The sequence below is a fragment of the Oryza sativa genome, chromosome 12, assembly GCF_034140825.1.
Source record: "Oryza sativa Japonica Group chromosome 12, ASM3414082v1".
Classification (NCBI taxonomy): Eukaryota; Viridiplantae; Streptophyta; class Magnoliopsida; order Poales; family Poaceae; genus Oryza; species Oryza sativa.
In genome coordinates this window covers 23758598-23775011 of record NC_089046.1, presented here as the reverse complement: position 1 = coordinate 23775011, position 16414 = coordinate 23758598, and the positions used below count along the sequence as shown (strand labels likewise).

Below are 16414 nucleotides of genomic sequence, written 5' to 3'. Positions count from 1 at the left end.
GGTAGATAGAAGAATAAACTAGTTATCCCTCCATCTCAAAATATAAGAGAATTTGGAGGGATGTGACACATCCTAGTACTACCTCCGTCAAAATAAGTGCAACCATGAGTTTCCGCGCTTAACTTTGATCGTCCGTCTTATTTGAAATTTTTTTATAATTAGCATTTTTGTTGTTATGAGATGATAAAATATGAATAGTACTTTACTCGTGACTTATGTTTTTAATTTTTTTCAAAAAAATTTCAAATAAGACGAATGGTCAAAGTTGGGCGTGGAAAACCATGGCTGCACTTATTTTGGGACGGAGGGAGTAATTCGTAGTACTAGGATATGCCACATCTTTCTAAAATCAGAATGGAGGGAGTATAAAAGTGGATGGTGGAGAACAAAGTAGTATAAAAGTTGATAAGTAGAGAATAAAATAGTCTCGGGATTCTAAAATCCCTTATATTTTATGATGAATTTGTAGGAGAAAATACCTTATATCATCTTATATTATGGGACTTATATTCTAGGATAAATTTGTATGAGAAAATATCTTATATTATGGGAGGAGGGGAGTACTCTGAATTTTTCAGCTCCAGCTTGACAGCGAGACTGATGCCGGATATGCTGGGCCAATGCATGCGAGGTGTAGCTTTCAACCAGCTTTGCTCGCCGCAGGCCGGCGGCGTGGACGGCGAGGGAGAAGAAAAGATTGCGTCTTAATTAGGTGAGGATGGACAACCATTTGGGGCCATTTACTGTAAGCTTAGTAGCATCATCTGTTTGGTGTCAAACTGTCCAAGTTCAGCATCAGTGTGAAAAAGCGAAGAATGTTACACACCACTGTACACACAGTCACAGTACAGACCCTCCTGGCCATACTAGGTTCTAAGCTAAATTCTTCTTCAGACGTGTTTGCCAGGTCAAATCAGAGCAGTTAACAGTTGTGGTACAACAGGCTAATTAGTAGTAGCTGCTAGCCTACATAACTACAGTAACAACTTCCTAAGTAACCCATAATCGTTGACTCCACACGTAAGATAATCAGCATTAACATCCTGATGGCTACCAGTCGGCAAAGGAAAAAAGAAAGAAAGAAAGGAAACGAAATTGATCATCTCTTCGCTTCTAATCTTCGCTCAGGCGTATCTGCACAGCAAACATCATCAAGAGAAATTGCAAGACTGCAAACCCAAAACATGACACGCATTGCAAAGGTTTCTCTCTGAAAACCGCTAAGATTTTTACTCCTCAAAATATGTTCCATCACGCGAACCGAAGTGAAAACAAACACCAATTTCTACTTGCAAGGCAAACAGAGTTCCAACAATCCAACACCATAAAACCTGATACACTGTTACACGGCAAGGCGCCAACAGAGGGCACATGCTACGATGGCCTAGACTGCCAGAGGTGGCAAGAAGTACAAAAATGTCGCGATCTCATTTTGGCTGGTAGAATCTGCGGGTATGATGATCAGGTTTCTTTGATAGCTTGCTTGCTTCTCCGTTGGTGCACGTCCCAGTTGAACACCCGAGCAATTGTAACCTGAGGAAGATGGAATCATGGTTAGGATGCTCAATCATACAAAATTTATGAGTTGAAGGAATCTTAAGTCAGATAACCAGTCTACCTGAGTGATCGTTTGTTGGTCCCGCAAGAACTGGAGATCAGCAACAAGGACTTCTAAACTGGCCTTGGCGTTTTCCAGATTCTTTTTCAAGAGGGCGTTGGCCTGTAACATATGAAGACATGATGGAAGAAACTAAAGCAAAAGGGAACATGAATTCAGATGCTTGGTATGCCCAAAATAACCTCGTCGCAGGAGTACTCCAGCATTACATTTGCACCCAACCATAGGCACACAGAATCGGTGTCCTCGATTTTCGCACGGGAGTAGATTCCCTCAGATAATTCAAAATCGGCTGTGAGTGCCTGCATCAATTATTTGGAAGCGGTAGTAGTTAGCTTTCAAGAAGATGTTATGCCTGCTAAAAATAGCACTATGACTAGCAATCACTATAATCTCTATAGAGAGAAAATTCCATTTGTAGATAAGGCACAGATTTGTGGTATAGATAAGAAGTTTTGGTTCTCCCTGTGGTCTTAATTGGTATCCCAAATTTTTGTGATAATTTTAGATTTGGGTGAAATCTTTGCGCCACAAATGGAATTTTCTCTTAAAGGAACTATCAGTTATTCAACTCTTCCATTCACCATATACACATTAACTTGAACATTATCAAGCTTGAGTGGCAAGAGAATTTGTTTGCTTGAATCAGAGAAGAGTTCAGGTAATGTTCATGGTATGCGGAGTGAGCAATAAGGCATAAAACCCTTGGAGCAGGCTGATTATCATTTTGGTGCTTCACTTAAAAGAATTCATGAACATTGGCACTTTGGTGTATAATACATACCAAAACTAACACAACAACCTAATTTCTACTCTTTAATGATCATGTAATAAAAAAAATATCAGCCACTCAAATGTTTTACTTCACATAAACCAGCCATTGCTATGAAGTCTAGTTAACAGTAGCACAATAATGACAATTAGTACTTAGCAGTTTCCAATATCTAAAAGAACAGTTGTAGTCATCAATCTACATTTAGGGATAACAGAACAAGGTGATAACCAGCTGCCCTAAAATGACATACATGGCCAAAAATAGTTAACAGAAAAATGTTAAGTAGCATGCAAACCATCAAAGTTGAATTTTGATGAATGATACTAGACTTTAGCTGGTGTCCTGGACAAAAATGGTTAAGTTATGCATACCTACATATTGACTTAAAAACATTTTCTGACAAAAAGAAGCAAAACATCCCAAGCACAACAAAAATAGAAACATAACTGAAACATGACTTTTAAGAGATTGTACAGACCTCACCCAAAGCTTTTTTAGCTTGTAAAGTTGCAACAATATCCAAGCACTTCTCTATATCAGGAATTTTTGCCTGTGGCAACAAAATAAAAGAGTAGTTACACAGGCTAGCATTAACAGTTTAACACCCATAGTAACAACTATATATATACAAGTCAGATCAATGAACTAGAAATCCATTAGTTTGATTTGTATGAGCACCTGAAGATCTCTCTGTTGTGCTAGAAGTTTCATCTCCACTATTTTGTACTGCTGCAGCCTAAAAATGGGGGTAAAAGATGAATTAAATTACCCTCTAAATAAGGCACAACCAAGTAGAAGTGAAAATGTGCACAGAAACAATAACGCTGTGCCAAGACTGCAAGATATTTTTAAACAACCAAATTTTAGGAGTTATTCCCAATTATCCTTTTCTGATTGGTCAATTTGGACCAAACATCTGTTGAAATGGACGTCATCATTTTGACAACAGAACTTCTCTGTGTCTTTACAAAGGCAATATAAAGTGCATGACCAGAATCAGTTCTGCATATGAAGTAGACTGACAGAACACCAAAATATTATGTATAAACCAATGAACTTTTCACAGGTTCTAAGAGTAAACGTAATAATGATTAGGACCGATAGGCCAGGAGAAAATTTGACACATGTTAATTCCCTGATTCCTTCAATCTATAGCTATACATTTTGGAGAGTGTTCTTTTAGTGCTTTGCCGCTCAAAGTGGGAAGTAGTTTTATAATATAATGTTGTTTATTTTTTTTCTGCGGGAAATGTAATGTTGTTTCTAATGTAATTTTCTGTTTCAAGTGCAAGTAAATAAGAAGAATGAAAAAAGAAAGTTGATTGGGATCTAGCAATTCTCAAGTCGTTGATGAATAGAAAACACCCCAAAAAATAAAAAGCTAAATTAACTATCAATTTCACAAGATGAAAGTCTCAGAAGTCAATTCTTTTGTGTAACCTAGTGTACTACTGATTATTAAATGTTTGTATTCCAGAACAAGATTTGCATTTCTCAGTGCCAACAAAAATTACTGAAGGAAGTTTTTCTTTTAGCAAGGAAAATGGCAAATCGTTTGACAATAAAGGATGGAATTAATTGTATTTTAATCCCTTTCCTTTCAAATACTATCTTATTTTCTTTTTATCTATCAGTAATGAAATTTGACAATGTTTAAAGATATCATTATCCTTTAAAAGGTTATAGATGGTCTCTTAGATCCTTGAAGGTACAGTTAAGATTCATGATAGCCGTTACATCAAAACGAACAAATGGTCTCCATACAAGGTGGTGCACCTTAAAAACCTTTATCATTAGAATAACTGACCTAGACCAACAGATGTCTAGGTCTACATCCCCTAAAATTCTACATCTACAATGACACGTTGCATTCCTTATTTGAAGGTAGAAAACATAGGATAACTAAGAAGGAGCTTGGTATCGATTAATTAACAACGGATGTGAGCACGCTTGGGAGTCAAACGCAAGCTGGCGGGGCGGACGACGGCTGCCCCTGCCAACTGCACTAGCACAACTACCTGGAATTAGCATTATTTGAAATATTAGTAACCCCATAATTCTTGAAACGAGACTAAATGGGATTACTGGTCAACGTGAGAGTTGTTCGCATCTGAATCATGGGGGACAATCACATTGATTGACATGCTTGTGTTGAGGGTTCAAGATCCCAAGAAAGGAATAGCCTTTCCCAGATCAAGCATGATGCACAAGCTGTAACCGCAGAACCAGCAATTTTACCGAACAACATGTCTTTAACAGGAAATCCGGCTATCATCCATAATCAACAGAAAAACGCAGGCACCAACAACTAGCGTACCAAAGGGCATGATCAACAAACCATGAGTAATCAAAGAAATCAATGAAATCAATCAGTCATACAGCACAGCAGCTTCCAGACCTCTGGAGCGGCCAAGCCGAGTCGCTAAACAACCAAAACAACAGGTATGCACACTCCAAGGCCATTACCTAAGCAACTCTGCAAACAGGTAGGTAGCACTGACAAGCGCTGCGCGACGGAGCCACTCATGATCCCTTCAACGCCACTCCAAAACCCTGAAATCCTAAAATCCTAATGTGAAATCCTAATAACTCCAAAACCCTGAAATCCTAAAATCCTAATAAAATCGTAATGTGAAATCCAAAACCCTGAAATCCTAAAATCCTAAAAATGAAATCCTAATAAAATCGTAATGTGAAATCCTAATGTTTCACCTACTAGCTAGCGCGACCTCCCATCCCATCAGGTCAGCTGCAATCCTAAATTCCCGAGGAACTCGCGGAGATAGATCACAGCGACACAAACATAGATGATAGATCCAACGCAAGACGACGCCGCCGGTGGATCGAACCTCCCATCAAGCGCCGCACACGGGAGACGCCGTCCCCATCTCGCCGATCCACATGCGCGCGCGCACCACCACCACGCGAGGAAGCGCCCCCCCCCCCCCCCCCGATCCGCCTCACCGAGCACACTGCGCGGCAGGCGGTCGCCTCGACACCCCGAGGAGGAGAAGAGAAGGGAGGGGGAACGCGCGTCGCGAGGCTTAGCTTAGCTGGAGCTATCTCTACCTATACCTTTCCTGGAGGAAGGCGAGGCCGGAGTTGACGTCGAGCCCGGCCTGGCGGAGGTAGGTCTCGACGTCCTCGACGAAGGACGCCGCCGGGATGCCCCGCCGCTCCGTCACCCCCTGCGGCGTCGCCGCCGCCGACGAGGAGGAGGAGGAGGCCGCCGCCGCCGCCATGAGAAATCTCGAGGGAGTTGGAGGAGGAGGAGGAGGAGGAGGAGGGAGGAGAAGGCCCAAATTGGGAGAGGAAGCGCGTGTCCAACCCAGGCCCAAGTAGTGGTGGTCGCGGCGGGCCACCCTCTCACTGACAGGTGGGGTCCACCTCCTCGTCTTTATATATTCCTGGATTGTTACGGGCTCTCTCGGCCCGGTCCAAGTAGGCCCGCCTTGGTTTATTTGTTTGTGTTTGTCTCTATGTGGTTCTCTTCGAGTTGCCATATTCACTAATAAGCTAAAATGGATCATTACAGTTCTTATCGGTTGCTCATATTTCCTAATAAGCTAAAACAGTTTATTAGAAAATAAAAATTAATTTATAGGTAAAACTTTATATATATATATATATGTTCTTCGTGACTTAAAAGGCAATACTTAAAAAAAACTACATTGAAAATATCTTAAAATTAAAATCAAAATTAAGTTTGAGAATTCAAATTTTGGATTTGGTTTTGGCTTATTAGAATAACCAATGGGACTCTCTCTCTCTCTCTCTCAAAGATGGAAGTAAGTTTCACAATTCTATAATATCACAAAAATGTACTTGTAGCCGTTAAAAGAAATGTAGTTATAATAATAAGCTTTAAAAGCCTAAAATTCTATATCCTGTCGTGCAAAAAATATAGTACCTTTTGTAACAGTTTTCGTTAGTAGTGCTTCTGTTGCCATTTGGTATTGTAAAACGATGGTTTTATGACTTGTTTTCGTAAAATTACACTTATTATTACTTCATGTTTTTTTTTATCTTTTGAGGAAATTCTGCACTCTTGCCCATACTTCTGTTGCCAGAAGTGCAATTTTATTATAATTAATTCTTAAAAGAGAAATTTGAGTAGATACCATCCAACTTGACGCCAACTGAGGACACAAATAATGTCATTTTGTGATCTGGAATGTCAACAGAATTTTAGACAATTTTACCATAATAATTATTAACAGCGTAGTTTGCACTCTATAATTTTGCAAACTGTTCCTGAAAAGCATAGAAATAGCTTCCACAACAAGTTCAGTTTTGCAAAAATTATTATAATTCGTTTTGACTTTGGTCAGAGTCAAACTACTCCAAGTTTGACCAAGTTTGTAGAAAAACGTAGTAACATTTTTAACTCAAGACAAATATATTATGAAAATGTATTTAATTATAGATTTAATGAAATTAATAGTTGTAAATATTACTATATTTGTTTACAAACTTAGTTAAACTTGAAGTAGTTTGACTTTGACTAAAGTCAAAACGACTTATATTCTGAAACGGAGGGAGTATTATTATAAATTTGTGCATTGTAAAATGTTTTTTATTCAGTTTAGCGAGAGCATTAGATCCAGTGGGCTCTAAAGTTTCTTTACAATTATTAGACTTTTATATAACAGTTTTTTACATAGACGGGTTTTATAGGGAAAGCTTTTTAGGTGGAGGTGGAGGAGAACGACTTCGTCTTTAAAGAGATACTCTTTTCTCGCTTGAGAGGCCTCCCATTTTACTTCTTTTCCTTCATAATTTTGAACAAAAGCCAACATATCTCAAACAGACCATTTGAACTGCACCTCGCGACCTCATTTCAAACTGGCCGGGGATGCTTGAAATTTGCAAAATTCAATCAATATACCACATAATTGGGAACTCAAGACAATCGACCTTTTTCTCTTGAACAAATTCAAAATTTGGAAAGTTGGAAGCATACACGCCCCCCCCCCCCCTCAAATAACAGTCGAATTTTGGGGAAGCGGCCACCAAGGCGTCACTGCCATGAACGCCGGCTGCGTTCTTCCTTCCAGTGCACTAACCACCGCAACAGAGCTCCGGTGTTCAAGAGGTAAACAACGCCGCCGGTCACCACTGATCCAATCCCCTCCCTGCATGGCTGCACTGTCCAAAAGTTGACGAACTTAATTACTACCTCTGGTTTTTAATATATGACGTCGTCGATTTTTTGATAAATATTTAGCCATTCGTCTTATTTAAAAATTTTGTGTAAATATAAAAAAAAATAAGCCATGCTTGAAGAACACTTGATAATAAATCAAGTCATAATAAAATAAAAGATAATTACATAAATTTTTTGAATAAGACGAATGTTCTAACACATCTAAAAGGTCAACAACGTCATATATTAAAAACGGAGGGAGTACAATCTATTGATTTATTTGCTAGCAAGCAAGTACTAGATTGTATGGGTCAGTATGAGATTCATCCATTCATTATCTGAACATCAACATTTATTGGCAAAAGAAATGGTTAGATTGAATTTGCTCTTGCAGTGTTGTTCAGAATGCATAGAGAATGATACAGTGATTCAGTGAATATACCTGGAGCAAGAGGATCCCATTCATGACATTTCTTCAGGAGGAAATCTGCAAGCCTGCTCTTGATATCTGCAGCCTGTATTCATTGAGGAGTTCCTTGAAAAAGGATCCTTCAGTCTGCATCAGTTTCTGGGGCTCTTCATACTCGACCATTTCCCCTGCAGCGGCCAAAGATTTAACATGGAACATTCATAAGAGAGTTCGGAAAATATTTAACAGAACAACCTTCTAGCATGTTATATTCCCTGCATAAGAGTTCTATCATGTTTGATGGAGGAAAATGGTATCTCTGAATTCTACAGAAAACTGATGGTTTGACATGAATTTGCAGCACATGGATTATCTAAGAGCTGATGGAATTAAATATAGCATGACTTTCGAAGCTTTTTTTCAAAATCATTCATACGGTTCAAACCTAGTCTCATTCTAGTTTGGGTACTATGGGCAAAACTTCTTGTAAACGCCAATGACACTATTTTAGATGCATTCATACCATCATTGACAACAAGTACCCTGGTGCAGTCCATCACTGTTGGAATCCGATGCGCGATTGTGATGATTGTGCTGTCTTTTAATTCTGTCCTGACGGTTTTCTGAATGACAGCATCAGTTGCATTGTCCATTGATGCTGTAGCCTCGTCAAGGATCAAGATGCGGCTTCGTCGCAGGAGGGCACGGCCCAAGCAAAGTAGCTGCCTTTGGCCCATGCTCCAGTTTGATCCTCCTTCCACAACTAAACAAATAAAGGAAATGCATTACAAAAATGAAACTGTTTATACACAGAACTGAGAATGAGGACGTGAGGTGAAACACATACCAAGTGAATCCAACCCTTTCTTCTCATTAATTACTTCATCAAGTTGACATTTTCCTAGAACCTTGCAAATTATAATGTAAAAGAACCTATTTAGCTTTCAACATTGGGAGAAGGGGAAGTGGGGAACGATTACTTAAATTGTGGAAAATCACATTACTTTCTTTCTGTTAAAGTTTCAAGAGTGAACTTTTGAGATTTCAGTGTAAGATTTGCATGGTAATTGAGAGTCCAACACCATTCAAGAAAGTTCTGCATTTTATTATTTATTTTGTCAACAAAGAGATACAATGTTCACGCAGCCAGAACATGCTAGATTTCTCGTATACAAATGTAAATTTAGATAACTGTAGTTAAAATAGCACTCAAGAGGACAACAGATGTCCTGGCCACTGAGAAGCATCCCATCTTGGGTATAGTTTGAAAATTTTAAGCATTATTTCCTACAGAAAATTAGATTATTTTATTGATTAATAAAGTAACTTAATGATGCATGTGGCTTTCTGAGCATGTATTCTTTATGTGTTATTTTTAAAATTTATTATTTATTGTACATCATTAAAAGAACAAAAGGATCAAAATTTAATAACCACATATGGAGTACCTACTTCCCAGATTTGTTTGTCCGAGAAATGCCCATGAGGATCCAAATTGTATCTTATGGAACCATTGAAAAGTATAGGATCTTGAGGAATAAGACCAATTCGAGATCGTAAGTCATGTAAGCCCATTGTTGTAATGTCTTGACCATCAATGGTTATCTTTCCTCCAGAAGGCTCGACAAGCCGGAAAATTGCATTTATCAAAGTTGTCTTTCCACTTCCTGTTCGACCAACTATCCCAATTTTATCCCCGCCTTGAAATGTGCAAGAAATTCCTTTCAGTACTGGAGAAGCATCTTGAGTATATTTAACCTGCTGAAATAAATATTGATCAGGCTTTTGGAGCATGCAGAAGTTTAATTTTCATCTTTCATAATGATTATGAACACTTGATCCATAAAGTAATTACTGATAAAGTTTCATGGATAAGTCATACGGAATTAGTTTTTCCACACTTGCCTCCAAATCTTCAAGTACTATGCTACCAATCGAGGGCCAATCAACCGGAAGTTGATTGTCTTCCACAATATCTGGTGCCTCACTCACAATATCCATGTATTGGCTTATCCTTTCAACAGAAATTATTTGGTTTGCAAGGGAACACTGATTTTGAATGGAGAAAAGGAATAACATGTTTAGTGAAAGACCATAAGAAAGCACCATCCCTGCAACACCTGTAAAAGCAGAGACAAAAATTAACAATTATTAATTTACTTCTCCAATCATGCCTTAGGTAACTCTTAAAAAGAAAGCAACACGAATAGTATTATATGATGAAGAACTACATAAATAAGCTAAATTTTATGATCACATTTGGAGACCGAGTTAACATGTATCTCACCGGGACTTAATGTTCCCTGGGGAAGAAGAGTGATGACGAAAGCAGATGATGAAAGAATAGTAGTAGCCATTATCTCCAAACGTTGAGTCAACCATTCAGTTGCAGCGAAACAATGAAATGATGGGCTTGCATTATTGTCAATAAGCTCCAAAAATCTAGCAAAAAAACGACCTTCTTGCTTAAAGGCTCTTACTGTAACTGCTCCTGAAATTGATTCTGCAAGGTGATTGGCAACAAGAGATTTTGTAGTGCCATTGATCCGCATCAATTCTTTTGAAGAGGCTGAATAGTATCTCTGCAGTACAATGTTTCATCAAAACTATTAATAAGAAAACAATAAAAGATTTCTAAATTCATCCAAGAAAAACAAGTATTGAACAGACTGACCTGCAATCTGACGGCCATAATGATTATGGGTGCAGCAATAAACAAAATTGGCCAGGTAAAGAAACATAAAACACCCAAATTGATATAAGCATTAAGTGTGGCACTAATACTGAAAGATAAAGTAAACGGGACATCAAGATCGATTACATTTAAGTCAGAAGATACCTGCATGAAGGAACATTATTACTTGCCACACACATTAGAATTACCGTGAATTAAATTGGAGTGAGAAAGATATAACTTCATAACTTTTTGAGTACTTACACGGCTAAGTATCCTTCCAATTGGAGTGGAATGAAAGAAAGACATTGGTGCACGAAATAGGGCAGTAAGTAGTTGGGAAAATAAAGACCTTGATGTCTGAAGACCTAGATCAACTGCCAACAGAGCTCTAAATAGTAAGAACATGATTGAACCAATTCCAATGGCCGTATACACCTGAACCAGATTAAATGTGCTTACACCGGGATTTTGAATATTGGCTGCAAGCCATGAGTTCTGTGCTAATTGTCCAGATGTGAATGCAATGTTAGCTATAGCTACAAGAGTAGCATATATGTAGCCCTTATTCTGGCCCAAATACATCAAATAAGGCTTCAGACCAGTGCCACCAATTTCCCTCTCTTCTCTCCTAATTAGTTGATCAAATTCTGCATTCTTGATGGATTCTTTCCCCCCATCAAGAACAACAGCAGTCTCCCTTTTGAAGGGGCTCTTATCTCCATTGTAGTCCACCATGTTATCGTTTGGAAAGTTGACAATATCTTTATGTGCATTCACAAGGTTCTGGAATTCTCTGGAAGATAATAGGAGCTCTTGGTAAGAAGCAGCATGCATAATCTGTCCTTGGGACATTAACTGTGGAAAAAACATCTTACTCTCTATTAACAAAATAACCAGATTATTGAGGAGTGTGGATGGGCGAACAACGAAGCGGACACGAGTATATGTGATTATTGAGGCATCATGAGTCATGACAGTATCAAAATGCAAATTGCTCAACAAAGCATGAATACTTAATACTAGAATATAAGTGGTTATTGAGGCATCATGACGTTATCAAAACGCAAATTGCTCAAGAAAGCATGAATACTTACTAGAACAGAATCAAATGCATGCAAGAACTCCACTTGATGTGTTACTAGCAGAACCGTCTTTTCCGACAAAGCTCCCATCACATATTCCTACAGTGAAAGTGAGCTTTAAGAGAACCCAAAATGCATGCAACATAACCGAGAAGCCCGCCAACTTACATTAAAAAGACTTGTAGCTGTATGTGCATCGACAGAGCTGAAAGGGTCATCTAAAAGATAAATATCCGCATCGTGATACAATGCACGAGCTAATTGAATGCGTTGCTTCTGCCCTCCACTAAGATTTGCTCCTCTTTCCCCGATTTGAGTAAGGTCACCAAAGGGCAAAATTTCAAGGTCATGCACCAGTGAACAAAACTTAAGAGTCTCTTCATATCTTGGCTTGTCCATGGTAGAACCAAAAAGTATATTGTCCTTCACAGATCCTGTTTGGATCCATGCATTCTGAGAAACATATGCTATTTTACCAGAAACTTGAATCTGCAATTATGCTCAACAAATTAAATTAGTGTTTAAAAACAAAAGCAATATAATAGCCCACACTTATGGGCATACCAGTAACCAACAAACTAGCACATCATTACTCAAAAAACCGAAATCAAACAAAGTGATTTAGTTTGATGGAACAAAAACTAGCCCTTCATTACTACAAGTTTAGTTCATATTGCAACGAAATAGAGTAAATCATAACTGTATAACCATGTTATAAGAATGTTGTAAACATACATAAGTTGATGGTAGAAAAGGAGGTTAACAACAGTATGTGATAAATTTGACAGGAACAAACTGTGAAATAGGGAACATAAAAAATATACCACTCCATCTGTCCTTGGGACTTCTCCCAGAATAGCTGCCAAAAGAGACGATTTTCCAGAACCAACCTCACCACAGATTGCTACCTTTGTCCCTGATTTCACCATCAAATTAATATTCCTCAGATTATAATTTTCAGAGCTATCCCATGAGAAACAGCCAGATTTGATTGCTATAGGATACTGGCTATGTGCAGAATACTCCATCGAAACTTGATCCTTTTGTAGCTCAGATGCACCAAGAAATTCGTTTAACCGATTGAAGGCAGCCCTTGCTTGGATTACAGACCCGATGACATTTGGAATATGATTGATAGGATCCTGCACGAGACGCAGTGCAGCTACAAAGGTGAACACGTTGCTGGGATCAAGTGGGACTCCTAGAAAGTAGCATGCTAGAAATGTTGCAGCTGAAACAAGTGCAGGTGATGCCCAGAAAAGAACACTAGTATACGCTTTTCCCAGCTGGAATGCTGACAACCACTTTAGCTCCAACTCCCTCAATTGTTCTATAACACCCTTGAAATGGTTCTCCCATGCATAAAGCTTCAAGACCTTCATGTTTGTGAGTGACTCGGACATAGTTTTCAACCTCATATCTTGAGCTTCCATGAGTTTACTTTGGATGTTTTGCAATTGCTTGGCTAGAGGGGCATTCAACATCACAGTCAGCACTATAACAAAAACAGATGCTACTGTTGCAGGACCGACAGCATTATACAGTACCATCAAGGCAATACAAAGCTGGAGTCCTGTAGTCCATGTACGATGGAACCAGAAAGGGAATTCCCCAATCCTGTAGGTGTCCACCATGAGATAGTTCATTATCTCCCCAGAAGAATGCTCTGTGCTGGCAGAGCATGACAATTTCTGTTGCTTTCGATAAATCGCAGCTGACAAGAGTGATCTCACTTGAACACCCACTCTTCGCGTGCGAAAATACCACTGTCTCTGGGCTAGTGATTCTAGGCATTTGGAGAAAAGAAGTCCAAGAACTATGACAAAGCCTTCATGCTTGAAAGCTTCTTTTCCTGAAGACACATTGATGAACTCCTTCAGGAATAATGGACCAGCAGACAGAGTAAGCACCTTGAGCAATGCAAAGAACCCAGAAACAAGAATCTCCCTCTTGTAGCACGAAACAATTATCCAGAAAAGAGATGATTTACTGGCATCGATTTTGTTCATGAACATTGAGTATTGTGTGCCTGCTTCATCCTCAATACCCAAAGCAGGTATGTCTGTCTCTTCAAGAGGCTTCTCATAACCCTTCTTAATCAAGGGATTCATCCACCAAAACAACATCTTGCTGAAAAATCCAGCCGTTGAAAATGGAGAAACTGATCTCTTAGAATCGAAATCATGGTGATTGGCTTCATTGTTTAGCAGGCTGTGCAATCCGGTTGCTTTGTAGGCTGTGTCAGCTCTTTAATTAGAAAAAAGAAGCTAAATAAAAAAAATGTTTTATGTATAATCGAATAGTACTTGCCAATAAACCTCATCTCCAAACTTAGCACACAAATTCAGGTTCAGAAGAAACAATAAATTGTGTAATTCAAGACAGTTTAAAGCACACTCTTCCGGAAATCGGAATCGGTGAATCGACTCAAGACTTTTGGATTCAATGAATTGTGCGATTCAGACTTCCCAGACTTTTGGACTTGCGTAATTCAGGACAGTTGAAAAATGAATTAATCATTTTTAGACTTTGGTTAGAGAAGAGAGGCGGTGAGAGGAGAATTCACATTCACCTCGCGTCGTGCCGGCCACGTGGCAGCGCTGCGGCTGCAGGCCGGCCGGTGCCGCAGGTGGGGAGGGAGCCAGCGAACGCGGCGACGCATGTCGGACGGGACGGCGTCGTGCGGCGGCGGCGGAGGCGGAGGCGAGCAGAAGCGGCGGGGGGCGCCGCCGCGCGATCCCGGGGTGGCGGCCGGGAACGCCGTCGACGTCGCGACGCGGCGGGAACGAACGATCAAGGAATGGCGCCGCGGCGGCTGCGGCTGCTCCTCCCAACACGGCGGCGCTCATCTCGCACCGCCACCGCTGGCTCGCCGGAGCTAGCTCTAGCTCCGGGCGTGAAGCGAATTCGACGGGGGAAGGCGGCAACGGCAAAGACGGCGGCGCCGCCGAGTGCGCGAGTGTGTCGCTACAAAAGAGCTCCTCCTCTGACGCCGCCCTAGGATCGGACCTAGCCTCACTGACATGTGGGCCACTAGTCAAAAGTGCAACGTCTTTTTTTTTAGCAATTTAGGTAGAAATAGGAAATTTTGTAGAAATACGATAAGTCGCATTTATGGCTAATTATTCTCTCAGTGGTAGAAGACGTATCCGTCGAGGCGTCAACAGCGAGACGCCTATAGTGACTTCGTTAATCTCAAGATATGCCGGTCTAGACTTCCAGAGATGCTCATAAGGGTAGGTCGTGCGTGCGTGTTTATAGATGTGAGTGCGCGCGCGTTGTGAGCGCATGCGTTTCTAAAATAGAAATGTAGGAAAAAATAGTTTTAAAAAATGTAGGGAAAATATCAAAGAGATGTCGTCGTTTGGAAAGAGATGGGCTCCTTTGGAACGAAGGTTTTTAAAAACACACAAATAAGAAAAACACATGATTGATATATGACGTGCTACGGAAACCTATTGGAATTAAAAACACATGAATTTGAAAAATGATCTATTTGGATGGCTCACAGGAGAAAACGTAGGAATTTTGATGGAATCTACAGAGAAAGAAGAGAGACATATACAAGATGCATTAAACTTTCTCAAACAAAAATTAAAATGAAGTTTGATCTCATATGTAGATTTCTTATGGAATTGAGGTATAGGATTGCAATCCAAAGGAATCTGTTTACCTCCAATCCTATCTTCCAAACAAGCAAATTAGAAAAAAATTCTAAGGATTTGAATCCTTCAAATTTTCTATAGAAGTCCTTCAATCCAAAGGAACGTAAGTGGATGCTTGAATTCGTACGGAATTGTTGGCAAAAGGAACCATTCGTTTACTTTTCCTATACTCAATTCCTCTTTCCATTTTCCAAACAGATGAATAGTAGATCTTCCTATAGGATTTCAAATCCTATGTTTTTCCTCCAAAAATCCTTCAAACTAAAGGAGACCTAAACTTTTTTGTATGTGTCAAATTTCAACAAAAGAGCAAAAGTTGTAAGAGGCAAAAACCATATTTCTCCTGACAGAAGCACATACATCAATTAACCAATACAAGTCACTAACATTATATGGATCAGTAATTGAAGTAGCTACATCCATGATATATGTAGATTGTAGAAACACAAAACCCGTCAGTGCCTCAGTGGTAAGCAATCACCAGTAAGTACTCTTATCCATGATCCATGTGGTGATACAAAACATTGAGTGAGCAAAGTAACTAGTAAGTGCTCACATCTTTTGATCTATTTATCGTTACAAAACATCGCAGTAACCACTAAACAGTAAACAGTAAGCGACCTTTGCCATAGGCTCATATAGGCAAAGAAGCATAAAAATCCTGAACAATTTCTATACAGAAAAATACTCATATATAATTTTCTATGATCTATGTACCTGAGACCTACAGAACTGAAATCTTTGCAGCAAAAACCTCAGACATCTCTCTTCATCTTAGCCCTTGTTTAGTTCCAAATTTTTTCTTCAAACCTTTAACTTTTCCATTACATCGAAACTTTCCTACACACACAAACTTCCAACTTTTCCGTCACATCGTTCCAATTTTAGTGTGAACTAAATCACCAAAAAGTAGAAATGACAAAAACAACCGCCAACCCTCCGCCGCATCCCCTCCAAACTCCAACCCCATCCCTTAGAAACTTGATAATTTAACACTTTTTTCGTTGCCCAATTCTCCATCAGAGGGGCAATGTGCAACTTT

The 16414-nt window shown here is 39.5% G+C and overlaps 2 protein-coding genes across 4 annotated transcripts; both read right to left on the bottom strand.

Annotated features, from left to right (window-relative positions):
• Positions 1–1203: 1203 nt before the first annotated feature.
• LOC4352529 (prefoldin subunit 3) lies at positions 1204–5758 on the bottom strand. Its single transcript, XM_015765225.3, has 6 exons — positions 5469–5758; positions 3072–3129; positions 2872–2943; positions 1801–1920; positions 1619–1720; positions 1204–1533 (listed from the first exon to the last, which is right to left on the bottom strand). Exons 1-6 carry the CDS (start codon positions 5633–5635, stop codon positions 1462–1464), a joined length of 591 nt encoding a protein of 196 aa, XP_015620711.1. The 5' UTR covers positions 5636–5758; the 3' UTR covers positions 1204–1461.
• Positions 5759–7207: 1449 nt separating this feature from the next.
• On the bottom strand, positions 7208–14718 carry LOC4352527 (ABC transporter C family member 10). 3 transcript variants are annotated; one of them, XR_010738178.1, is made up of 13 exons: positions 14280–14718; positions 12532–13943; positions 11876–12196; positions 11720–11806; positions 10887–11480; positions 10623–10787; positions 10236–10530; positions 9854–10068; positions 9397–9706; positions 8796–8856; positions 8472–8711; positions 7982–8136; positions 7208–7536 (listed from the first exon to the last, which is right to left on the bottom strand). XR_010738178.1 is itself a non-coding variant. In XM_015763212.3 (13 exons), the coding sequence occupies exons 1-12, from the start codon at positions 14554–14556 to the stop codon at positions 8015–8017; spliced, it is 4095 nt and encodes a 1364-aa protein (XP_015618698.1). In that variant the 5' UTR covers positions 14557–14718; the 3' UTR covers positions 7208–7541; positions 7982–8014. The 3 variants fall into 3 exon arrangements, 2 of the variants coding, with proteins under 2 accessions (XP_015618698.1, XP_015618697.1); XM_015763212.3 differs by having other exon boundaries at positions 7208–7541; positions 9401–9706; XM_015763211.3 differs by having other exon boundaries at positions 9401–9706.
• Positions 14719–16414: the final 1696 nt, after the last annotated feature.